This window comes from Parasteatoda tepidariorum, chromosome X1, assembly GCF_043381705.1.
Source record: "Parasteatoda tepidariorum isolate YZ-2023 chromosome X1, CAS_Ptep_4.0, whole genome shotgun sequence".
Taxonomy (NCBI): domain Eukaryota; kingdom Metazoa; phylum Arthropoda; class Arachnida; order Araneae; family Theridiidae; genus Parasteatoda; species Parasteatoda tepidariorum.
This window is the reverse complement of record NC_092214.1, coordinates 70241222-70268821: the sequence shown is the minus strand read 5'-3', so window position 1 is coordinate 70268821 and position 27600 is coordinate 70241222. Positions and strand designations below refer to the sequence as shown.

Below are 27600 nucleotides of genomic sequence, written 5' to 3'. Positions count from 1 at the left end.
TCGAGGAGTTTCCTGCAGGTATTTACACACTTTTGCACTCCATTGCTAGAGGTAGTCGTCCCTTTTTAGGGTCATAACATGAATTTTTATTTCACATATTCGTTATAAGTTCATTCCGAACTTCGATTAATATTGCTGATGGAGTCGGATTCCTTTATATCTTTCAGAAGACAATTAGAGAAATTTGAATTATTTTTTACTCCTTGATATATATTTAAAACCGGTTTCATATTCAGGAATGAGTGCAATATTTGGATTTTTGAGTCAGGTGGAAATGGTACGCAATCGTCCTAAGCAGTAAAAATTGTTTTAACCCTTTCTCTGTTTGCGTCGCATCTCATACGTTCGGCGTTTTTGTACCCGTATGGTCGAAGTCGCATGCCATGTGTGTACCGTTACCCCTTTGGCTGTGATCTCAAAATTTAAATTTAGTAACGGTTACCCAGGTTATTTAGTAGACAAATATCTAATGAATTACAGAAAACTTTCAACATTTAAAACTCATTNTACATGTGGCGAAGAGAAAAATTGCATCATTGAAATTGAATTCGTCGCTAAGACAGCGATTATTTTTGTATTTCTGAATATTGCTAAGAGTTGGTGCAACTAGTCCCACTTTCTCCACATTTTTTACAGTGAGATTTCCCTCCTTGAATTGAAATCAAAATCATTTGTACTTTTTGTAATTTCGCTTTCATTAGTATTATTCATTAGCGTTAAATGTTTGTTGATAAATGTGATTAAGCTCTGATGCTCAAGACTGATTGTAAAGCTGTTTTAACGATAAGGTTGAAAAATTATCCTCCAAAATATTTTTTACCTAATTTTAATAAGTATTTTATGCTGATATTTCTCTTAAACATCTTAAAGCAATAGAGTTAATTAATATGTTAACACAGTGTATTTTAAGATTAAGCTTGGGTGCATTGCAGGAAAAACTGGAGATCTGAGGATGGGGCATCGCTTATTTCACCTATCTCAAGCTAAAAACTGCTTGCTGACAAAAAAAGTTTTGCATTTTAGAATTTAGGATAGAACATATATAAATTTTCAGCAATAAAAAATGTTTTTTTAGGGTCGAAAATTCGAAGAAAAAAAATTCCGACAGAATATGAATTGCTATTTTTCATTTCCTTGCAAAGTTTGGTTAACGCTGTTTAAACAATCTAATTATTTGTTATTATTTGGTGAACAATGTGAGAAATTTTTTATCATTTTTATTTGCATAGTTTGGAATATTTATAAATTGGTTTCTTGTTAAAGAATGAGATTTTCCTTTTCCAAGAACACCGATTTAACTCTTTATGGAGCATTTAAAGGAAAAGGATAGTTCTATCCAAAACATACAAGATCATAAGAATAGATGATACTATAACATCGGTAATATATTTAAATTAGGTGATTTTTGAATACTTAATTCAAAACATATTGCTAGAAACATGTTCTAATTGAAACTGTCTACTATGCAGCAGTTTTGGTTATAACGCAAAATTGTAATTTCCTTTATTCTTGCTTGTTTGACTTATTTTGTTTATAGGATTTCCTTATTTGATATAATCAAACTAATAGCTTTACTTTTTCACAGCTGCAGCATTTTTTTTCAACCAGTATGACTTAGAAGAAAAAAATGGGTGATAAATTTTCATTTTGAAAACTGTACATTTTTATCTTGAAATCTTTGTAAAACATTTTTAAAATATTTAATCCAGACCAAAATATATAAAATTGAGAGTCGTATTGCTAAGATTGCAGTTCAAGTATATTTTGAGTATGGAGAAAATAAGGTATAAGTTTTATATAGTCGTGTTTTTTCGGTTATAACAAGAAATTTATGTTTCGCATTTCTTATCTGATTTTACTTATGTTTATTGAGTTGTACTATTTGACATCATCTCGATGATATTTACTTTTAATGTTTCACTTTATGCGTATTGCATCATATCCTTGGAACTATTAAAGTTAATCAAAAAAGTAGCATACAAGTTATAAAACCTGTTTCTTCAAAGATAATTTCTCGCAAAATATAATTTTTTTAAAAATTATTCATTATTTATTTTAATTATGAGCGAAAAAATATAAATCTGTAAGCTAACTAAATTTACATAATTTTTAGAATTACGTAATTTTAAAAGACAAAACCTAAGGTTTCTGAGTAATAAAATTTATCGAAGTTACGGTTTTTAATTTTTATTGGAATTTAAAATTACTTAGTTTGAAGTAATAAAAAAACACAAATGCCTTATTTCATATTTTGTTTTCTGTCTAACATATACGATTAAATAATACATATACGTTTCATGAATAAACGATACTAAATAATTTTAAATAATAATATTCGTGGAGTATTATTTTTGGAATAAAAACTTTTATTATCGTGTGTTAAGTTTTTAAGTTGCTTAAATAGTTATCGAGATATACGAGACTAACGAAATTAATTATAAGGTGTCGTTACTTTCGACTACTCTCCTGACTAAGCTTTTGTGACCATATTTCGAATTACGGCTACCATCTATATTTTGAGGGTCAAGGTTAAGAAATAAAGATGTTTAAAGTACATTTTTTGTTTGATTTTATAACTCAAATTATCGCGTGTCGTCGTATTAAATCGTCTGCCTAAATTGAAAGTCAACCTCTCGAATTATCAAGAGGACCATCTACTAAAGAGTATTCAAATACTGTACCTCAAAACAAGCTTTACACCTCCACTAGTAATTCATTAAAGTATACAGAAAAGTGATTTTTAATTAAATTAATAAAAGTTTTAATAAAAACATGTTTTTTTAAGGCTGGGTCATACAACATGTACTATGAACTGTCTAGTTCAGTAACGCACATACTTTTTCCTCGAAAAGTGCATTGATTGTATCTGAATTAATCGTGATTGGTATCGTATCTGCGCTTATAACTCAAATCGCATTGTTTACACATTAACAGATCAAGATAATCAGAGCCCACAAATAAGTTTGTAAACAAAATTCAATGATTGCAAGAGAACATATAAATTTACTATCTTTGGTAAATAGATTTTTTGATTGCATAAATAGCTTCTTAGCTCTGTGAGTGTTAGTATATGTATGATTTTCAATAAATCAAACTACATAGTGTTATTGATATTTTTTTATTGTATTTAAAATGTGAACTAGAATAAGTAAATAGTTCGATTACATCATTAGTCTACATAATTTCTAAATGAGATTTCTTATTTAAATACACATTATCCTTTAATCGAGAAACATTTCATTAAATTGATGAATATGATAAGAGTGATGAAGCAATGTGATGAGTCAAACTAACAATTCCATTATGTATCTTAACTACTTAAATAATGGAAAAGAGACTCCGTTGGCAGTTTTTGTCTTAACACAAGTAGACTAAGTCAGAGCAGAAGACGTAAAAGAAACTGTATGAAAAAAATCAAAAATCTGTTATTCTACTTTATATAAAATAGAAATATTTACAAAAATATACATAATAACTAATCGATGACAATGAGAATGAAAAGTAAAAGTGAATGCTTCGTGTGTAACAGATATTAAAAGCTTTTTTTATACACAACATACGGAGAACATTTACAGCTAAAACATTAAAAATCCAAGACGGATGTCAGACTTTGGCATAACTTCATTTTTATATTAAAAATATTTGAAACATTTGGGTGGATTTGACTCCACCTAATTGTGCAGATAGAGAAAAAATGCAGATAAAATGCTCGAGTTCAGTCTTCCATACTATAGCCAGATTTCCAGGCTTCCATCAAATAAACCGAAGAATGAAATCGATAGAACATGACGATTGGCAAGAGAAGGCGTGATAACAAACCCCATGGAATGAGACCAAAGAACTGAAGTTGTAACTGACTGGATACATGGTTATGATCAGTGAATGATTCGATTACCCATAATACAAGGTTAGTAAATGCGAGAAATGTAACAACTTGACGGCCAGGTCTAGATGATTCGTGCTTGCATTCCGCTGAGCAACATTTTTGACCTATTCTATGAAAGAGAATGGATTGGGCAAATGACTGAACAATCATGAGAATTCCATCAACGAATACCACTAAATATCTAGGATTTTGTAAATGGGTTGATCCAACAACAAGAGAGCAAATACCGTGTACATAAACAGCAAAAACACCCAGATTTTGCAGAACTGTATGCAAATTCTGAAGCCTGGTGTAGTCTGTACACATTTTCGAAACTCGGCAGATACCTAAAAGAATACCTAAGAAAGAAAGGCCAAGAATAGCACAATGTACAGTTATCATTATAAAAAGTGTTTCGTCCTTGAGATTCTCATTATTTGTCAAAATAAAGAACAAAATAAGGACAACTATTCCAACTGCTAATACTAAGAGACCCAGAAAAAGACCTTTGCTCGATCCCTTAAAATCGACTTTGCGAGTTAGTTTTTCCCTTGAACCTAACACGTCTAGTCGTTTTGGAGACCAACTAGTTGATTTTCTCACAATTCTTTTTCGTCTATGACTAAAACTGTCCCAGAGAATGTAATTTACTGTTGCACCAACTAAGCAAAATTGTACAATGAATGGGATGATAAACGGTTGTGCCTTATCCCATATAATACCAATCGTTGTATTCATATAACAGTGTCTAAGACGCTGAAGACTTTCTATTTCTGCTTCATGTTCCATCCATATACAGTTAGGTGAACCTAAAATGCAAAGTACATATGTATAAATCTATAAATCGAAAGGGAAACACATTTAAAAACAGATTTTAAATTTGACATTAGACATTTGAGAAATTGACATTTGACATTTGAGAAATGAATGATTCAATACTTAATCATCATTTTCTCAGATTTCACTCTATTTAATGCAATATTTTACATGATAATTAAAATTTTTTTCATGAAACTATTTAGCATAAAAATAAATAGCTCACATTGATAATCAAAATGCAAAACAACATCCAGAAGTTTATAAAAAATACAATAAGCAAACTATCACAAATGAACCAAAGACATTCAGTCCAATATGCACATTAGTTCGAATATTTTTTTAATATATATTAACCAAAATAGAATACTCATTTTGCAATGACAAAGTAATTAAACAATTAAAAATACATCAAAAAATAAAAATAAAGCGTAGCTATGGTACAAACTTTTATTTTACAGATGATTTTTATTTATGTTTATGACTAATTAGTTATGGCATAAATGAAACAAGGTTGTTCTGTTACCATAGCCTCTTAACACATTTTTCTAGAATCCTTGCCTCAAATAAAGGAGACAAGAACTAATATGCATGGAAGGGTGTTCTACAATGGTAACCCTAAATATCTATTTTGAGAATCTTTGCTACAAACGAAGAAATTACAAATGAATGGAACAAAAATAAATATTTAAAAGAGAACAAAAACGTAATCAAATGGTGATAAATAATTTTGGATGTCCATCAAATTTATATAATCACTTTGCCAGCTGAAATTTTAAAAGTGGATTTTAACAAAGAACAAAAATGATTGTAGAGAACATCATGCATCAAAGAAAAATTGTTATTTAAGTTGAAAATTGTAATAACAATTGCAATAACGAAATTGTTAATTGAAAATTTCAATAGCAAAATTGTTAATTGAAAATTGTAATAACAAAATTGTTAATAAATAATTGTAATAACAAAGAACAAAAATGATTGTAGAGAACATCATGCCTCAAAGAATATTGTAATTTGCAATTACCAAGAAATTAAATATTTTGCAATTGTTGCACTTATTGTATCAGTGAAGGAAATCGTTCAGGATCAGTTGTCTCAATTTCCTTTTCCTTTTCTGTTTTCTTATTTATTGGTTTTCACTATTAATTTTTCCATTTCCTTCTTATTGTTTTATTATTTTTCAGACGTTTATTCAATCACTTGTTTTATTACGCAGTTGAAATTTTCTCAAATGAAAAAGACAGAGATATTTTTTGCACTTTTGTCATTATTCTATCATAAGATTTGTTTTGAATTTTCTGTATAAAGTATTTAATTTTCTGAAAAAAGTATAATTTTATTAGTTGGTATAAAAGTTTCATCCCGTACAACGTGCAACACGTACAACAAGCAACACAAAAATTGTGTTAAATAATGATAATGCCACACTAAAGCAATCACAAAATCTAAACAACTTAATATATAATTGCATAAAATGATCTATTAATATCTAAAGAATGCAGAACTTGATTTTTTTTGTGGTCAGATTATAGCTGTGTAGTCAAAAATATGTCGTGATACTACTCCCCGTAACTTCCGCTTGTATTCTTTATTTTTAGTAACCTTGTGAAAAATGAAGTAAAAACAGTATACTAAATTGGGTTTCAAATTAATATTTAAGTGAAGAAAGTATAAAAACTCTATTGAATCATTACTGAGAAAGGAGGAGTGAAAAATTTGAAACCTGTTTAATTGCCTATAAAAATTTGAAGGTGTTCTAATAAACACCTTACAAATTATTATTGTTTCGTCACGCAATCAAACAGGTTTTGATGCTTTTCAACCCCACTTTATGCAATAGTAATTCATCAGATTTTGGTAGCATTTATGTTCAACCTGGTTTAATGTTACTTTGAACTTCCTAAAGTGTATATTTTTATTATTTAATTTTTACAAAGATACTAAAAATGTAGGGTGTTCCGTAAAGAGCACCCTTAATTTCTATTTTTAGACTACTAATTAAAATGAAAACAAAGAGTATCACACTGGGGGTTGCAAATTAATATTTACACAAGGAAAAAACTAAAACGCTTTCAAAATCTGACAAATTACAGTACAGGAAGATGAATGTAATAAATAAGAAAACATACTTGATTGAGAGAGTAAACAGAAAGGTGATGAAAGATGATTATAAGAAACACCTTCAAATCTCTATCTCCAATTAAATCTGTTTTAATCTTAATTACATTCGCCTTCTTCTACTGTAATTTATCCCAGTTTTAATTTTCATCTCTTAAATATTAGTTTGCGATCATCTATGTGTATGTGTATGCTCTTTTGTTTTCATTTTTGATAAAAACTTCAAAATTACATATTAAAGGCTGCTTAAGCAGAACACCGTATATATATTAAGGGTGATGATTATGGAATAGTCTGTATATGTTACTTTATTAACAACACAATTTTGTTTCTTGCTGTAGAATAAGTTCATTTTTTAGCAAAGTAATATAAATAATTGTCATATAAATAAATAAGCATATATAATAAGAGTAGATAGATAAGAGTAATATAAATCTAATACTTACTGTAAACCTTATGTTGCCCATCTGAGAACGAAGCATGAGCAGTTACATTAAATCCATCTGGAGGGAATTGTTCAGAAGCATTTAAAGACACATGAGAATCATCAATCCAACTTTTCGCTGTTTCCCAAACCATTAACCGCAACCATATTGCTATATTTGTTGCAACTAATTGCATCAAAACTATATGTCGACACCATCCTAAATACTGTATTGCTTTCTATGAAAAAGAAAAAAATACGAAAATGAAATTTGCTGCTTTAATATAAAAAACCATATTCAGTTTAATTATCAGTGACACCAAGTCTCGTGAAAGTAACCAATGATTTGAAAAACCGATTACTGTGATTTGCTGTATTCCGTATAAGAAAATCAGAGTTTTTATTCTTACCCAATAGTTTTAATTAGTCACAATGTCTGTTAATGGTACTGCTGACGGGAAAAATATAAGACAACATTTTCAACTTCATACCAGACCGTCCCAAAAGAAATATTGCTGCAAATGTCTGTTAACTATGCCCTCAAACTGCACCATGCTGTCTATGCAAATGGTGGTTATTATAAAAATATTATTATATTGTTATTGTGAAAACATTATCATGGTGATTATGACAAAAACATTTTAAAATTTTGTCAGAAATACAAACACGTATTTCTGAAACACGTATTTTGTCAGAAATAAAAAGTAGTATTTCAAAACTTTGAAACTAAGTATGAAACTTAGTAAGAATAAAGGCTTGGTTTCCTAAGCAGAACACAGCAAAACATGAAATAGTATTTCTTTATGTTTTCTTATTGATTTTTCAAATCGTCTGTCATTTTGACGACACCTGATATTTGTATTAATTGTTTAGATCAATGAAATTGACAAAAATTCCAAAAATGTATATTAAGAGAGGTAATGAAAAAACATCTTGTATAAAAAAGAGGTGTCAACCTTTCAATCATTCAGTTTTTTTTTCTTAAAAAATGAATGTTTTCGGAATCTCTAAGTACATTATGATTTCGACAAATTAACCACTGAATTTATGAAAAATTAGTAATCTTTTGTTTTAATGTTATTATTAAAAAAAGAACCGAACGAACAAGAACGAAAAAGAACCGAAAAGAACGAATAAGATTACACCAAATTCTCGTGCATTCACACCATATGAGAATTTTCACTTCCGAAAACACCAATGTTGGCTCATTTTGAATATCGCCCGAGTTAGTTTGAAATCCAGAATAAGGTGGCGAGAGTTTGTTGTCCTCTACTCTGATATTCATCAACAGAAGCAAAAATTCGTCGTTAAAATATGTATATGTTTTTGTCGTGTAATAAGGGTGATATTTCAATTTTTAAACTTCTAAGAACTGAATTAAATGGTTTTATAATGTATAATTTCCATCTGCTTCCGTTCTGCTATGCCTAGCTCGAATTCATATTAACATTCTCTCTGTGCTATGCATATGCTTGATTTGTAAACTGATTTCATTTTAAGAATTTGTGTAGATATTCATTTTAAATTAATGATTCTTACTTTATATTGCATTGTAAAAATATTGTAACTGAGTTTTTTGTGTATTTTATTTTACTGTAATTATAAATTTTAGTGTTAATGAGTAACAAAAATGGTGACTGCTTCCTTACACCCAGTAGTCTGAAAGATCATTGGTGTAGTGACACTACACTATTGACACCTACTTGCCTACCTACGTATGTGCCTACCTATACTTTGCTGACCAACTTACAGTGACACCTACTTTCACTGCACTATTTGATGTGAAATCGTTGCCAAAAATTTTGTATTGAGATACACTAAAATTTTCTTCAGTTTAGCAAACAAAACTTATTAACCAACACTGCTAAAAATTTATTTTGATCTAACTTAAAAGCAAAATACTATTGCATAGGGTTCCTCGTAACTTAATGCTTTTGTATGGATGTGAATGCTGCACAGAGTAAGCTCCTTTGTTAATATAGGTATAAGGAAAATTTTCGGACTTGTCGAAACAACTTGTGAAAAACTATGTTGACACTTGTATAAAGAGAAGGATAAGTGAAGAGGCTGGATAACATCGGACGAATGGTAATAGGGCTGTAAAAAAACGTCTTTGATTCAAAACTGATTAGCTCCAGGTTAAGTAGAAAACCAAGAAGATAGTCGGAGAATATGTAACGGGACTTGTAATGGGAATTGTGAAAACTATGGAGACCTTTATATAAAGCAAAGGATAAGTGAAGTGGCTGGGTTACATTCAGTGAATGAATGGTAACAGGACTGTCTTACATTTTTCACGTTTTATTCATATAAATATGAGTTAATCTAGACATAATCTAACGATAGCAACATAGTAGTTAAAGGTGTCAAAGTTGATCATATAATTATCATTCATCGTATATCAATAATAGTTAGAACTGATAGAGCATACAAGTATTGAATTGAGATTTTGTTCTTACCTGCGAATTGAGAGATAAGAAATGCATTTGCATTAAAGTGAAGATAGCATGAATGATTGGTTGAATGAAGTTCAACTGATCTACACAAGGAGTTTCCATAGTAAATAGTGTGGCTGTTTCTAAGCCAATGGCAACAAGTGTTCCCAAACCAAATACTGAAAAAAAAGTAGAATTCAGTTTTTTGTAAATAATTTTCAAGCATAAAAATGTTTTTAAAAGAAGAAAAACCATTCTCATACAAACAATGCATTTTGTCTAATTTTACTTATAGAATGCTTTCTAAAGAGTTTTTGCGCACCTTTATACATTAGAAAAATTTGATAAGAAGCTCCAGATTACCAATCAAGTATTTTTGCCAATCAATTTTTGTTATGTCTTTTTTCCGACAGTTTAATATTTATGCAGAGTGTGTTGTAATGACTGCTCTTATTACAACAATATTAAAAAATGTGAATCATCATCAAGATCTAACAAACCACTATAGGAGAAGCTAGGACAAAAGGCATCAAAACATGTTTGATTGTCAGGAGAAACAGAGAGAAGAAAGGTGACTATTAAAACACTAAATTGCATTAAGTAATTTGGTTTCATATTTTTTAATCTTCCTTCCTCACTAGTAATTTAACGAATTTCGAAAGCGTTTTCATTTTTTTCCCTCCCTTTAATACTAATTCACTACCCTTAACATGTATGTACTTCAAAAAAGACATACAGGTATAACTTGCTACTGAGAGAACTGAGAAACTGAATTTGCTAAGAAAACAGCGTTTCTTTTACACTATTATAGTGTGTTTTCCATTTAACTACACTATTATAGTGCGTTAACATTGATTTTATATGAATATTTTAGTAACGATATTTTCAATCATAAAGCATGTTTTGGGAGCAGTTTTTTGATGTTTTTATGAATTATAAAAACGATTTCACAAAATTCACTAAGTCGTCACTTAGTTTAATGTTCTTACAATATTCTTTTCAATTAGTACAAAACAGAAGGAAATTTCAAGTATTAAATTCATAGTAAGCAGAATTTTACCCAAAACACCAACTCTGAAAAATATACTGATATCCGGTACAGCATATGACTTTCTTTTTAGTATTGATTCCATTTCAGGGGCAGAATCGTCCAATTCTTCAAGTTCCTCCATACCGGGACATTTTTGCAATATCAGGCTCATGTAAATGCACAGAATGCTTAAAATGGCAGCGCCTAGTAGGAATGTGAATAGGTAACCCTGAAAAAAGAAATGGTTAAAAGTTGGAAAAAAAAACTAAAACTATATATATATTGATACCACAGATGCTAAATCGTTTTATCATGAGATAAAAATTAACTTATTATAGGCCAATCACCTAAAAGTTAGTCATTCCAGAAATGTCCGATGGTTTAAAAAATTTCTTTAAGTGAAACAGAAGGAGATAAAAATATACGGTTTGTTGAATTCTTCTCCGGAAACCAGAAAATTTATTCCTACCATGATAAAAAGTTAAAAGTTATTAGTTAAAAAACTTGTCAACAGATGGCACTCCTGACTTAAAAAACTACAAAGTTTTATTTTCGGTTGTATGTCAAACCATTTCGCTTGAAATATTTGCATGGGCGTTTATTTTGTTATCAGACTGAGTTACGTTGTTGTAACAATAAAATGCTATTTTGAAAACATTATGTTTCACAATTTTTCACAGTAAGTTCAATGCCATCAAACTTTGTAAATTGTTCTAAGACTCGATGTGAATAAAAGCTTTAGCTTCCCGAGCAAAACTGCCCAAGTGCAGACGATATTTTAAGTTTCGAAATCAGACTCAAAAATGTAATTTCTCTGAATAAACAAACCTTTTTTTTCCAGGCGATTCGAATTTCTGACTCCCAACTTATAGGGGGTAGCCCCAATCTGGGATATATGGTCCTAGTTTTTTGATCAGGACAGGGGTCAAAAGTTTGGACCCCTTAATGCTAATTTTACTTTTTGCGTATTTCACCATATATCAAGAACTTTATAAGCGAGTTGAAAATTTTTTGCACACAGTCATTAAACTCGTTTATCCGAAAATAATTCCATGCGAAATAAAACTTTTAGTAAATATTTATTACTTTTTATTATTTTATTTAATAACAGTCGAAAAAATTTCTAAAAGTAAGGTATAAATTGTTTAACATTATTTAAATATTGCAATTTTAAAGGGCAATATACAAAATTTGAGCGAAATCGATCAAATAGTTTTAGAGAAATCGAATTTAAGGAATACGACTCTCTCAAGAATTCTTCAACCGAGTTTTGCAATTTGCCATTTAAAATTGCAATCTTTAAATGATGTAAAATATTGTGTACTATACAAATCAAAATTTTTTCAGTTGTTATTAAAGAAAATAAAAAATGATAAATAAATATTATAAGTGCATTTTGCATGGAATTATTTTTGGAAAAACGAGTTTTATAATTATGTTTAAAATTTTTCAATTCTCTTAGAAAGTTTTTGAGATGTAGCGAAATACGCAAAAATTAACATTAAGGCGACCAATCTTTGGACCGCTCTCCTGACAAAAATATTGGAGCCATATTTCACTAACAGCGGTTACCCCCTATATTTTGAAGGTCTGTAATCCGAATCCGTCGATAAAACGGTATGTTTATTCAGAGAAAGTATATTTTTGTGTCTAATTTCGTAGTTTAACTTATCGTCTGCATTATTTATTTGGCACATTTGAGGTCACCTCCTCGAACCATTAGGATTGAGTCCTAGAACATGAAGATCTGATCATTAGATCAAAAGTTATTTAAGATGGTCTGTTTGTTATTTTGCGCTCTGTACTTTTCCAGTCTAATTTCGATATGGATAATGGTCATATTTTTATGTCTTATTCACAGATATAAATAGGTATTTTGAAGTTATTATAGAAACTTTATACGGAGAGTATATTTAAAAGAATGATAGAATTGTCGATTTGATAACATACAAAATATGTGAAAATAACCAAATCTTAAAATAATGAACAACAATAGAATTACAACTTTTTAACAGAGGCTCCATCTTGCTCTACTGTATAAAAACATATTTTCTAGTGGTAGCTAATTTTAAATTATTTTTAGTTTACTAAATTTTATTTTAAGTTATTTTTCCACCACTACGAATCACAGAAATTCAAAGCCGCATACAGAATACAACTTTGTAGCAGTTATCTCGGGGGAAAACTTTTGAAGAATTGGCGAAATTATCCCTTATTTATCCCTACGAAGTATATTAACTGAACTGAAATTATTCAACTGAAATTATTTCATGATAGATTTCTGAATTTAGAGTGGAAAAAATCTTTGTGATGACTTTAATGATTTGAATTAATAAATTGTTTAAAATGGAAATCGGTGTAATAGTACGAAGCATACAGGCATCTTTCCCTTTTTAAATTGACACGCAGGATAAGAATTCTTTAATGCTCTCATACACTGTGATGAACAGGATTGAGTGATATAACAGACACTCCAAAAGATGAACATTAATGATGAGCTTGGTTTGCAACTGAAAGGGTTTCTCAGCATGAGAAGTTGGCAAGGTTCAAGTGAGAACTGCTGTAACATCCACTGTAAAGCTCAGACTTGTCTCTATGCAATTTAAATAAAAACAGCTCAAAGAAACCAGATTAATGTCTTGCGATAACTTAAAAGAGAATAATCAACTCAAACAGTTTTATCAGAAAAGAATTGCAAGACTCGTTAGTCAGCAGGATAAATGTCTAAATGCTCATGAAGACTACTTTTAAATAAAGCATTCCGCTTAACATAAATTAGCATTTGCTCCCTTTCATTTGAACCATCTCGAACTTAGAATGGAAAAATATTTAAAATTATTTTGAAAAAGATTTAAATTTGTATTTGGTAATTGGTGTGATAGTGGATAACAATTGATATTGACTTGATAATGAAAATCAGTTTTGAATTTAAAAGGAAAAAATATTTGAAATTACTTTGAAAAAGATTTAAATTTGTATTTGGTAATTGGTATGATAGTGGATAACAATTTATATTGACTTGATAATGAAAATCGGTTTTGAATTTACAATGGAAAAATATTTGCAGTTACTTTGAAAAAGATTTAAATTTGTATATAGTTGATTTGTATATAGTTGATTTGTATATAGTTGATTTGTATATAGTAGATTTGTATATAGTTGATTTGTATATAGTTGATTTGTATATAGTTGATTTGTATATAGTTGATTTGCATATAGTTGAGTATAAATGAAAATGGTATGATGTTGCATTGTAATTGACATTGAAACCAAGATGGAAAAAAATATCTGTAATTAATTTGCGAACTATTTGAATTTAAACATAGTTTAAATTATATATTTTGAATGATATAAAGTGTCTCAATCCACAGAATCCAAAGAATTGTATAACTACTAATTAAAAATAAAAAATGAACTTACATGATAATCAAACAGTGATACACTGTTAGGCAATATCTCAGTTGTGACTAGGATTGCCGTGGCAGCAACAAGAAGCTTAGCATATAAACTACTAATAAGACGAGTGGTCCCTTTTACGGGCTTTGGTCTGAAATTTAATAAAGCAAAATTAATAGACAAAAAATAGCTTTGTATAAAAGTTGTTAAGTGAAAGGTCTTAAAATAACTTTTATGTTGCTTTAAATAAGTTACTGACGTTGGAATGTTCCCTAGCATTCTTCAGGATAATTTTTATCAAATACTTCTTTGCTGCCTAGTCTAATTTCAATTACATATTCCATGATCTGAGTACGGGAAAGAGTTAAAGAGCTATTAGTTTGCATAACTGGTCATAAGTTTTAAACAAAAATGTTGGATATATTAGTTCTAAGAAATTAAATCTTATACAATTTGTAATGCAGAAATCCTTAGAAAAGCAAAACAGAAACCGATTCATCTGGAAGTTAAAAAACGCAATGTAAGTGGATTGGTCATGTTCTATGTAAACCAGAAGAATTTAAAGTAAAATACAAGTTTTTGATAGGAACCCGCATAGCAATAGAAAAAGAGGAAGACCTAAAAAGACTTGGAGCATAAGAAAACAATGGAAAAGACATGGAGAGTGGCAAATTATCTGGCCACAATAGAGTGAGATGGAAAGTTATGGCAGAAGTCCTATGCTCCAATTCGGAGTAAAGAGGAATATGTATGTGTTAGTTCTAAGAAATGGACTAACTATACGCTCGTAGCCTTGATTGAAGACTAATTAGACAGCAAATATAAAATATCCCATATTATTTTACACCATGGTGAACAAATTTATTAAAATAATAGGACATTAAAAGAATTTGAATGCAGACCATTTTTAATTGTAATTTCATTCATGAATGATTGAGCTAAAAATACTTTTCTTTTATTGTCCGGTGCTTACTACTCTTTATAATCCAGTTCGTTTTGATTTGCGAAGAACTCCTGAGAATTTGCGCATGCGCTACATTTTAGAGAAAGGCTGCTTTTCAGAGAAGGCAGACTCATTGGTGATAATTATCTTTATAATTTTCAATGACTGAACTATATTTTTAGCTCATAAGAGTTATAAGCTTTTGAGAAAACAAGATCTTGTTTATTTTGTACCAGTCTATTAAAATAGAAACTGAAAGTAAATATTTGCGTGAATTCTTTTCCTTCTATAGAAACCTCCCATACTTTGAAGAGACACTTTGCTTAAATGGTTGTCATTTTTTCTTTGATTAATTTCCTTGAACCACTTTTGAAGCGTTGTCTTATTCATAGAGTAGACATCCTACGCGGAAGTAAAACTAGAAAAAAAGAAATATTTACGAAGTTTTAGCTGTCTAACGCTTGAAAAAAAGAGAAATTAAAAACACTCTCAAATAATTGCATTATACGTTCATTATGAAAGAGTTAGAACCTTTTTTTACATGCCTGAATCTGGGAGAGTAATGGCAAATTATAAAAGAGAAAATAATAATGTACTACTTATATAAATAATATACTTAGAAGTAAATTATATAGAATTATTTTTTGAAAACTTATAACAAAGAGATTTTTGCTGAAAAATGATGCATACAAATTTATTTAGTAAGATATACTCGAAACTAAACACTAACTTTTGCTGAAAGCTTCCAAAACAGTTTTTGACTAAAGAATAAGGTACGCAGATTAATTTAGTATGAAAGACATGCCAGAAGTACTGTTTTAAAGTTAATTTAAAACTAAACACTAACGTTTGTTACTGTCTATGTACACTCATCTGGCTTAGAGAAAATCACAAAAGGTATTAAGCATTTTATTGATTTTTCAAGAAAAATATACTTTTCGTAAACGCTTTTATTTGAAAGCTAACATTTCAATTTATATTAAATAAAAATATGGGGGTAATATATAAGTCAAATTTTTAAATTGCTTTGGAAAGCTTTTTTGGTAAAAAACAATACTATTTCTATGCATAAGCAGTAAGAAGTTTATGTGTATTTTGTTGTTATAATATTCAGGAAACTTGTAAGTGCCTACCTGGAAACATTGCTAATGTAGAATTTGATGTAAAATTGTTACCATAGAGAAAAAACTTTTTTCTGAAATTTTCCTAAATACCTCAATTATATGAGACTGTAGTTTTTGATTTTAAGCAAACTGTTTTCTTACTTGAAAAGTGAATATAGTTGCATAAAAACTGTCTTTAAATCTTAGTTATGGTTAGATAATTTAAGTAAGAATTTATAATATTAGGTTAGCGCAGCAATTTATAAACTAGGACTCAAGAAATAACCACCTTTAAAGTAAAGTATTTAAAAAACAGCATTACTTTATGAAATTTTTAAAAATATAACTCAAAGTTTGTAAATGAGCTAAAACTATGACACTTAATATTAACGTTTTTAAGAAGAAAAGTTAGTCCGAAATTTTCTCTAAGAAATCCCATGGATTTTACATGGATGGTAGAAAAAGATTTTTAGAATTGTTTAGCCCCTAAATTAACTCTTGATAGAAAAATGGGTTGCAAATTATATGTATAAGTGTTCACACCTTTTTGAGCTCTACATACTGGGAAATAAAACTAACACTGAGTTTAAAAATTCGATGAGCTTAATTTTGATATTCAAACTTGTGCACGATAAAAAAAATTCCAGATAAAATTCCAGTAAAAAGTTTGATCTCTCTAAGTGCAGCATTCGTAAAAGCCATTTTTAACCTAATGTTTGCTGTAATATTAATTTAATTCAGTGATTTTACAGTAATTCAATGATTTTACAGTAATTCAGTGATTTTACAGTAANAGTACGGCATATCAGATTTTTTGGTCAGAAAACTTTACGGTAATATATACTGGCATCCTAAGTGCCGGTACTTTTTAACGCAATTTGATCCGCAATGTTTTACGATGTGGTACTATTAAAACTTTAGTTTATTTTTTAAGTGGGTGATTTTTTGTCAGTAATTTTTTTTTGTGGTAGTAACAGGAGATGAGATGGAGACTGTAGTGGTATCTCATCTTTAAAAGCAATAGTAGCCCTGTTTTTCCTTTTTATTATTATTTTTTTTTAAACTTATATTTTTTGTACCACTGAATTTGATTTTTCATCTTCTTTTCAAATCCAGGAAATGTAAGCTACACGTTGTATGAATTTAAATAATCATGCTTTTTTGTAAATGAAATCTATCTGAATTTCTAAATATTTATCATTACAAGTAAATTGATTATTTTTAAAAAAAATATCACTTAGTTGGTGGGAATTTGTCAATATTGGGTTGTTGATAAATTTAAATTTAGCAACTAAAGGAAAAAAAAGGATAAAAGTCAAAAAGCAAGAAATTTATTTTCTTGTCAAGTAAAATCCATTATTTCCATAGATTATTATGAATTTTACTGGTTAGAATCCTATTTTAATAGACTTGACTACAGCATAAGTTATTCGGTGTTAAAACAATACTCGCAATTCTAAAATAAGCAGAAAAAAATCTGATTAACTTGTGGAAAAACATTGTTAAAGCATAATTAAATCAAGATTGTTTTCGTTTAAAGAGATTGCGTTTCCTTGGAAACAACTCTCTTCGAAATGAATTTTTAAAGCACGCTTAAAAAATCCATATTACTCGGTTCTAAATACGGTAGGGACAGGATTTTTACGTCCATCAAAGCGGACAAATACTGCCAAAGTAGTAAACAAAAATAAACTGCAATTTTACATATGGCCTCGATTAATACGAGTTACAGGTTGCATAGAGTTTACACAAAGGACAGATTTTTTAATGTAACGAATCAATTCAAAATCTATTTTGGAATTTTTTTTAATCATGGACAATGAAGATTTTTCTTAATATTTTATTTTATTTAAACCGGAAAACAAATAAAAAGAAATATTCTTGACTACTGATTTTACTGAAGTAAAACAAAAGGTATATTTATAAGTAGCTTTAACTAGAAAGTCATTTCTAAATATGTTTTCTTTTTAAAAATAAATGAATATTAGCCATCAGGTAAAAAGTTTAATACCCCAAATTCAACTTTCTGTATAATTATTGTAATTTTAAACAAGGCTAAAGTAAGGTTAAAAACAAGGTTAAAAATTGTGCCATTCCTAAAATATGTCAAAATATTGTTTCCCACAATTACAATGATTTAAAATTCTAGTATGTGTAGTGCAATGTATTGTGAAACTCAGATTATTAATCCCAATTAAAGAGAATTAAAATCGGTACTAAAAAGTTTATTGCGAAACATTTTTTCAAAAATACAAACAATTTAAAATTCTTAAAACCATTAACTTTGACTAAAGCCATTATTATTGCAATTTATTATTAAAGCCGTTATTATAGCTAGTATAAAAAAACAAGGTTTAAAAGCGAACCACTACTTCGAAAATATTGTTTTTCCCGATTACGCTAACTTTAAATTCTAATAAGAGTTCCCTAGTTGTCAAACTCAGATTATTAATCATAAATAAAGAGAATTGGAATCCATACCTTATACTATCTTTGACATTTAACATATCATCCTCATTGCTTTTTGCGTTTAAAGTAGCCCGTTCATTGGTCTCTTCGTGTGAACTGTCATCAAGTAATGGATCTCTTGGGGGCGGACTTATAGAAATTGGTGGATGTGGAGATGTATCTTCCATTGTGGCTAATGGGGCTTCTTTGGTTTTAGAACTCTGATAAGCTAAAAGTGTCACATTATTTTGTGGCACTTCATTGTTCACATCATCCATGCTTTCATCGTTTTTCATCTTACCTGTAATAAACGGAATTTGGAATAACAAAAGTTTCGAGTAATATGTTAAAAATAATTATTTGATGTAGAATTGTCCACTTTGGCATTGATGTATACTGCCGTGCAATAGTGCTCTTCTGTAGATTTAGAGAAAAGTGACTTTACAATTATTTTCTTAACATTGCTAGTGCTATGAAGGCTGAAACTGATTTTTGAAAACAATTGCAATAAGTAGCTTATAATACGAAAATGTTAAATGCATAAAAATCTCAATTTTGAAATTTCTGTTTTTGGAATTTATGCACATTTTCAATAGCTCTATTGAATATTGACTCAAAAACGTTCAAATTTTATGAATTAAATTGAAAGTATGTTATAACATAATTTTCATTATATGCATTTGAATAATATATAATTAATATTCTAATTACACATATTTTTGTGAATAACTTTCATATGACTACCAAAGGATCTGGCACAAATCTTATGGAAACTAATTCTCTGTCAAATTGGCTTAAAATTCAATACGTTGTAGTTTAAAACATTCTGATCAAATTCTTCTCAATGACACTAAGTCCAAGAATGGATAGTTTTCGAGATACTGAGCTTCAAACTTAACAGATATAGGCAGCAGTGGTCACTATGGTAAAAGGTGCTTGAAACGCGCTGGCGCTCAGCATTGGCTTTGGATATGAAGAAGTAATGCTAGCAGCTTATTTAGCAGGCTAATGTTAGCTTCTCATTTAAGGGCTATAACGCGTGCAAAATCCGATCCGACAACCTCCACGTGGTGCACATTGCTCAATGCTAATGTCGTGACGTATTAGGGAATTTGGAGATACTATTTATGTGTGAGGCTTCGTATCTCGGAAACTATTAGTTTTTGGACTTCGTATCATGGAGAACTTTAGATCAGTATGTTTAGAACTACAAAATATTAAATTTTCAGCCAATTTGACTGAGAATTAGTTTCCATAATATCCATTCTGGAGTCCTTTTTTTTTTCAACCTTTCGAACCTAACTTTTAACAAGCCGAAGTCTCTGTACTCTTTTCAACCCCGATCAATTCTGATACCAAAGCCACGGTAAATACATAGGAAGAATTACAGTTTTTTACGTACTTTTAAAAAATTGGGTTGGGCTGTAGGAAATTCAAAATACGCTTATAATCCTCTTTATTCAATTTTCACAAATAAACTAATGGCGGGTTTTTATTCTAGATTGCAGTATCTTTTGATGTATGCAAAATATACAAGGCTGTCTCACTATGAGAATTTCAGATATAAAGCGTGCGGTATTTCAGATTTAAACAAATTTTTATCTGCACAGTCTCGGCAATCGGTTATTTTTTAAAGATAGTTAAATATTACACATTTTTCTGCTTTCAGATTTTTAATAAATATCTTTTATTTTTGAAATTTACGCTATGAGAATTTTTTTGTATCATCCTAATCGGTTTTTCTCAGTTAAAAATGTAATAAAATTATTTCTTAAAAATATCTAAAAACTTAAATATGGCCACTTTTAAATTACTGACTCAAAATCATAAATCGCATGCTTTTATTGCTGTAAGGTTTTGAGGAAAACTCCATAGAAGTTCCGAAAGTCATCCAGCGCTTTTTCTCCTAATATAGCAAAGCGACCCTTTTATTTCCCGCTTTTTTGAAAGATATAACGCTGATGAATAATACTACATCATCAAAAGTTTGAAAAGCACAAATATCAAGAAAACGGAAATCAAAAACTTTACTAAAAATCTAAGATTGTAAGAGTAGAAAGCGTCTACCGCAAGCTGGAAAAAAATTAAATTTGTTCAAAACAATAAGAAAAATATCTTCTATTTTAAAATACAAAATTACGGTTGTAACATATCTTCCAAACAAGATCTAAAAGAATATGGAAAACATATTTTATTTGAAACTTTTTTTTCTCCATTCATTTAAATAACAACCTCTTCAAAACGAATAAAGATGAATAGAAATTCTGTTCAGATAGGATTTGAATATCGTGACTTCAGTGAAAAAAAGTTAACTTGGTAATCAGTAATCGCTTCATAAAACAATATCATTTTGTTAAAACAAAACAGCATTGTTTTGACAGTCTCAAATGACAGACACTTTAGATAAAATGACTTTGGTCATTTATTCAAGGTTTTTGCTCAGTCACAAAGGAATAGAAGTTAGAACAAAATATCTCTCTTATGTATTCATCACTTCTCTATGATTGAATACAAAGACAATAATTGCGTGGAAAATAAACGGAACTTCATTTTTAGTGTGTTATAGTAAATAATACAGAGGCATACCGTTTATCCGGTACCCAGCCAGATTTTCATTACTCGATTATTATTCGGATCCGGCTATCAAATTTCAGTACCCGGTTATCAATCTGGTACCATGTACCTAGATCCTACATTTCCCCAGATATACAGTACCGGATAATTGTTCATTAATGCTTGCCGCAATGATAATAATATTGTACTCTTAACAGAAACTAAATTAATTTTAAGAAAATTTTAAGTAAATCAAATGAAACGTATAACTATTGTAGCTGTATCTATAGCAAATTTACTTAAAATATAATCTTATAAGACATCTTTTCTATAGAAAATTACATGGTTTTTATATTGTTTTGCATAAATGTTATAATATCCGCCCGAGTAATAAATCCAATATTTTTCAGTTAACCGGTTGCGGCTGGGTACCCACACTGGGTACAGCTTTAATAAATAGCTAAAGTCTATTTTTTCTTCTTGATTTTATAACTTAATAAAAGTAACAGGTATAGAGATTGTGATGATAAACAATAATTTCTTTTTCTTATTTCGTGGATTCATTATAGTTAGAAATAGATAAAATATAGAGCTATAGAAATAGATAAAGAATATGAAGGTTTACTGATAAAATTAAAGAAAATGAAAACTTAAGGAGAAACAGAATAAGAGTTAATTCTGTAATTTTGATACAAACGCAGCTATTTTCTTACACCAGAGTTTTCAACGGAAAAAAAGTAAAATTTCTATTCTTTTACAAATATAAAAATCCGTTTATATTCTATAATACTCTTCTTCATTTGAAAGTTTTAATTTAGTCTATTTTTCTATAGTATAATTCTCCAATCGGTCGGTTGATGCTTTTTTGTAGACACTGTGACAGTGCTCTTCGGACCATGTTATACGGTGCTCATGTTATAAGGCGTTACTCACACTGCTGGTTTTAAAGCTGGGGGTAGTGAGTTCGATCCTGGGGGCTGACAAAACAACCAACATGTATGCGCAGCAAGGTGCCTGTTAAATATGTCGAGGTTGAAAGTCATCTCGTTGTTTCTGGCTAGGAAGTTTGGAGAGAGAGGGGTGCCAGTTCAGGTACAATCCACTTCGTCTGACCAGGATCAAAATTACGTGGCATTTTTACCATGGCCATGAAAAGATAGAGCCCTAATAATAAAATCTAGGTGTTAGACCAAGGCTGGTTGATAATGATGCCCATGTCATACCATTCACCTTGTGAAAGTCCTGAACCACTTTCCGTATAACCTGTGATGTGATGATGTTTGAAGGGTTGTGAAGGGATGATGTTTGTTGCAAAAGAGCGAAGATTTGATGTGAGTTAGCTTACACAGTCGCTCAATTCTTCTCCCGTTTGTAAAAGCCTACCTGAGTTTCATCATCGTTTCACAGTATCTGTCAAAGTTTTTTGTGGTTCCATCAGGTGGAAGGTTCATTAGCGTCGACTACAAACATTTCAGCCCCAATGACGGGGAAAAAACGAAATCAAATATTTTATCTCATATATGGTGGAGGACTAATAGAACTTGGGTAAAAAAAAACTGTCATTTACAAAATGCATCAACCGATGGGGCAAAATATGTAGATATACATAATTTATATAAAACAGGCAAGGGTTTATCCCTTATAAATACTATAGAAATAAACTGATTTTATGTTTCTAAAAAAATAGGAGGCCTTACTTTTGGGACCGGCCTTGTTTAACATATCAATAAAAATGTTAACATTAAATTTTTAGAGCCCTTATCAAAATATGAAGTATATTTCGATCAGTATCACTTTTCAATTTCTCTCTGTTCCTTCCCGTAAACAAACAGGTTTTGGTTTTAACGGTTTCCATCTTTCTCACACGCGATATGAGGAATTTTCGATATCGTGTTTGGTTCTTACTCGCTTAAATATTAATTTGCGACCCCTGATGAATAATAATGTTTTTACTTCATTTTTGACAAAGAATCAAAAAATATATCAGGGTGGTGAACAACCTGTATGAATTATTAAAAACAAAATACCTCTTTGTACGAAAAAGATGTTATTATTATTTTGTATTATAACTATTACCGTTTTTCCCTTTGAAATTCACTTTGATCTGAGTCAAATATAAAGATAATTTAAGAGTTGAGACGCTGTTTTGGTTCAATATACTTTAACAATGAATCTAAACAGAAAATATCCTTGGAGCGTTAAGTATTAGATTCAGGATGCCTTTCGTAGTGAGGCAATAATAGATTCTTTGAAATGATTGTTTGTTACTCAAAATGCATATTAAATAAAGAAAATTAAAACAATGCCTCTTTGTTTAGTTTTTTATTCGACTGTCATTTTCACTGAATGATTTAAAACGTTAGCTGCCTCAAGTAAATGTATGATGGTTCCTATTGAACTTCCGATGATGTTAAAAAGGAACTATCGCATAACTTAATAAGGTATTATGAATCAGTAGTTATGAATCCTCTCATTGACATTTCGTAGCTGTTCCAAAATCTAGTTATTATTTTGAAAAGCGTTGAACCTAGCAAATAACACTCACACACACAAAAGAATCACGATGGTGATATGTTTATTTTACCAAAACTTTTTGATATACCAACAATATATATCATTTTTGCACTTTAAACATTCAGCAGGCAATTGAGAGAATCTGCCTTCCTTTAATCCAGTTTCAGTCGTCGTCTGAAATCCGTTTTGAGCACTCCAAACATATTTTCTCTGAGTGCAAGTCTGCATTGAAATAACTATATAATTAAATTTTTTCATGTTTTATCTTATTTTCAGTTACACTTTTTACTTCCATAATTTTCTTTTCACTTTAATATTGCAGTTTAGTCGAAATTACTGCAATTTCCTTAATATTTTGAATATTTTTCAATAAATCATTAGCCATAAGCTAGTCATTTATTTAATAAACTACACATCGTTGCTATAATTACGTTTCTTTAAGTTAAAATTTCTTTAACTTAATTGTAATTAAAAGGTGATCAAATTAAGAGATATATAATTTTAATTTTAACTAAAAGCAAAACAGTATTTGATACCGATTGAATTTATTTTCTATTTTAGCTATTTTCTCATGGCATTTTTGCTTAAGATTGATTTCATGTAAATAGTAACCTAGATTTTTTTTTTTAAATTTAATTTCTGAACCTCCAATTTTTGGCCACTTTTCCATACGAACATTCCCTTAATTCACAAATCACACTAATGATGTTGGGGATTTAAAGCTAACGAGAATTTGGGATTATTTGGGGGTTATTTGTTAATACCACTTTACTCGAATTTTTCAATTAAATTACGAATTGTCATCTCTGTAGGTCCATTATGTTGACCGTAAATTTCACATAATGAGCGAAACGGAGACAGAATAGATTCAATGTTTTATCAGTAAATTGAAAGAATTTCTACACGCTGTGCAGAACAACTGTATTTCTTTACGCGGTGATTTCCGCGGTGCCTGCTGGATTGAGTTCAAAACAATGCTAAAGATGAGAGTCAGAGAAAAACAGGGTTGCTAAGAAGTTCAAAAATATTTAGTACTAATTTAATCACCCTTTATTAACATTAATATAATCAAAATATGAGTTTAATATTTCCTCTCCTACAAATTCACATTTTATAATATCTAAGAAATATGGGTGACTTTTCACATCAGAATGAAGGACGTTAGGAAGGTTAAATTAAGATAATTCGAAGTGTTCCTTTTCAGTAATTGATTCTGCTTTCCACATATTTTTGCGAAGTCAACAAATCTGTGGTTTTTCTGTCTTTTTCAAACATGCGCTCAATTTTGTAGGTCAGACACAAATCTTAGCACTATGGATAGTTTTATTCTAGGTAATAATAACAAACTGACAAAAGAGAAAAACTGTTATTTTAATATCTCTTCTCTCCGGAACCCGTTCGTTAAACTTACATTTCAAAGGTGTTATAAAATAATGATTAATAGCATGACTGCCCAGAGTGGGCCAAGGCCTACTTTCGAAGAGGTTTTGATGTATTCTTTTCGAGGACAAGGGTCCTCCAGTTTTTAACTCTTAATATTCCGAAATTTCATCCGTTCAGTTATTCTCTTCCCATTAGCCCATGTGGTTTGCAAAACATACCTTTTTAGTGGGCTTTATTCGTTCATTTTAAGTACATAAGCAGCCCAGTTTAATCCATTGATCTTAATTAATTTTATAAATTCTGAGTACCATGAACATTTTTAAATTTTTGCATTGTACTGTCTTCTCCAACAATCATTTTCTTTACTCCTCCAAGAATAGTCATTAAAATCTTTCCCTCAAATATACCCTAGTCAATGTCCATGTCTTAGAGCCATAAACTAAAATAAGTCTTATAAGGGTTTCACTTAACAAAAATGCAGTTATTGGTTTCTAAATTAACTGTGATTTAAAACAGATATTTATAGCATGGAGGCTTAATTGTCAAACTAACTAAACATTTATTCAAAAATTATAACTACAAACTTTTATGATAGTATTTAAAAAGTTTCAGTAAGCAAGAAAAAAAAAACTCGAAAATGTATCGCAACATTTTCTTAAAGAATAGCATACAGTAGCAGAAAAAAATTAGGAATGTTTAAAACAATTCCTGATACAGTTACAATCTAGCATAACTTAAAAAAGTCTGTTTTTACGACCCTTTTAGCCCTACATCACGAAAAACAAAAAAGATTTCTGTTGAAAAACAATACAAGCAAAACTTTGTTTGGCAGACTTTTGAAACTGTATATTTTAATAAAAATGTAATAAACAAAAAAGACTGAATACAACACTCGCTAAGAAAGTAAAAGTAAGCTAAGGTAACGAATAAATGAATTTTAAGCAGTCATTTTGCTTAAGCATAATCTGAAAGAATATATTATGAAGGAAATAGAATGATCAGCTTCTTACTTAACTCCAAAGGTTCAAGATCTTAACGGTAGAACTGGAATTGTAGATTTTGTGGTTTCATTTTAGTTTTCATTTTAAATATCAGAATTCGATCTCAACTTTCAGGATGAAGTACCGTTCTTGTAAAATTTCTGAAAACCTTCACAATATTTCCAACTTTGAGTCCATTTATTAAAGAAGGAATTGATAGCAGTAATGTTGATGGCAGTAATTAAAATAAAAATGTTGTGAAAGACTCGTTTTTACGATAAAATATTTTGAGAATGATCCTTTTTTACGATGAAATAATTTGTGAAGGATCCATTAACAGATTCAAATTTATCCTAAAAAGACCCAGCATATTATAACTTGTTATTTTGCATTCACAAAAATACGGTGCCATGCATATATTTTTCAGTACTACATTTAAATAGAAATGTAATTACATAAGTTTTTTAAGTTAGGTTGGAGTAAATGGGTCCCACAGTTGACTGATCGTAAAGACACGGTTCCCAGTAGAACACCGAAGTCAAGAATCACTGGCTGCGGTCAGTAAGTGGGTGGGTGATCACTTTGATTAGCTTGCGATGGCATGTCTTCGGATCATCCTCAGGCATGTTTCTCAGACCATTGCCAATAGCACATTTTGCAGCTCTAGTGCGACATAAATAAAGTATCTACCTACCTACCTGGAGTAACAGGTTTTTCTTTTTCGCATTCGACTATCTTTCTTAACTGTAAGTATTTTAACCTACAACAGTCTGAATTAACTTTAATTCCATTTTGATTTCCCCAGAAAGACTAAAACTAATAATTAGCTATAATTTGTCTTACACTATTTAAATTTAAAAGCCTGTTCATGCACGTGAGCATTTGAAGAACACGTTAAATAAAGTCTTCTAACAATAAATACATTTCTTCAAGAAACTAGAATTTGAAAAACCTTTCAGTTTTTCCAACAAATAAAATTTTAAACTCTCGCTTGAATATTAAATATATTATTCAATCAAAGAAATATATTTCATTACATAATTTAGGATAAACAACAGAATTTTGTCTTAAATGTTCCTTAAATTTAAATAATCTCCTTTAGAATCGATCATTTCTCCACACACTCTGGACATCTTATTGATTAATTCATTCGTACCAATTGGTGTGCTTGACTTCAAGTATAATATAAATTTCTTAATACTAATTTTTTGCTTTTAAAAAAGAAAAAATGTTCAAGCAAGAGTTTAGTGTTTTGGATGCATGTAATAGATTAGTATTCTGTTTTTAGAGAAAAATTTATGAAGGTGAAAAAGTAATGATTTCATACCTATGCAAAGTTGAGTTTTCAGCTGTTCTGAGAAGCAAATATTTATCGGAGAGAAATATCAGAAAATATGCAGCGATTTTTATTTGACGATATGAAAAGTGATGTAATAAGCAGCAGAATAATCCATCTCACTTTTAAAAATTCATTACGAGTGAGAATGGTAATTTCTGTTTATATATATATATATACATATATATATATACATATATATATATATACACACATATATATATATATATACACACACATATATATATATATACAC

At 29.6% G+C, this 27600-nt stretch overlaps 1 protein-coding gene across 2 annotated transcripts in view; it reads right to left on the bottom strand.

Moving 5' to 3' along the window:
- Positions 1-3102: 3102 nt before the first annotated feature.
- The window catches only part of LOC107451015 (proton channel OtopLc), a 50842-nt gene continuing 26344 nt past the window's right edge, over positions 3103-27600 (bottom strand). For both annotated transcript variants that reach the window (XM_016066969.4, XM_016066970.3), the window contains exons 2-7: positions 18612-18879; positions 14109-14235; positions 10719-10917; positions 9683-9837; positions 7246-7462; positions 3103-4674 (exon numbers count right to left, since the gene is read on the bottom strand). In XM_016066969.4, the coding sequence (XP_015922455.2) occupies positions 3716-4674; positions 7246-7462; positions 9683-9837; positions 10719-10917; positions 14109-14235; positions 18612-18874 (1920 nt within the window). In that variant the 5' untranslated portion in view covers positions 18875-18879 and the 3' untranslated portion in view covers positions 3103-3715. The remainder of the gene's footprint in view (positions 4675-7245; positions 7463-9682; positions 9838-10718; positions 10918-14108; positions 14236-18611; positions 18880-27600) is intronic.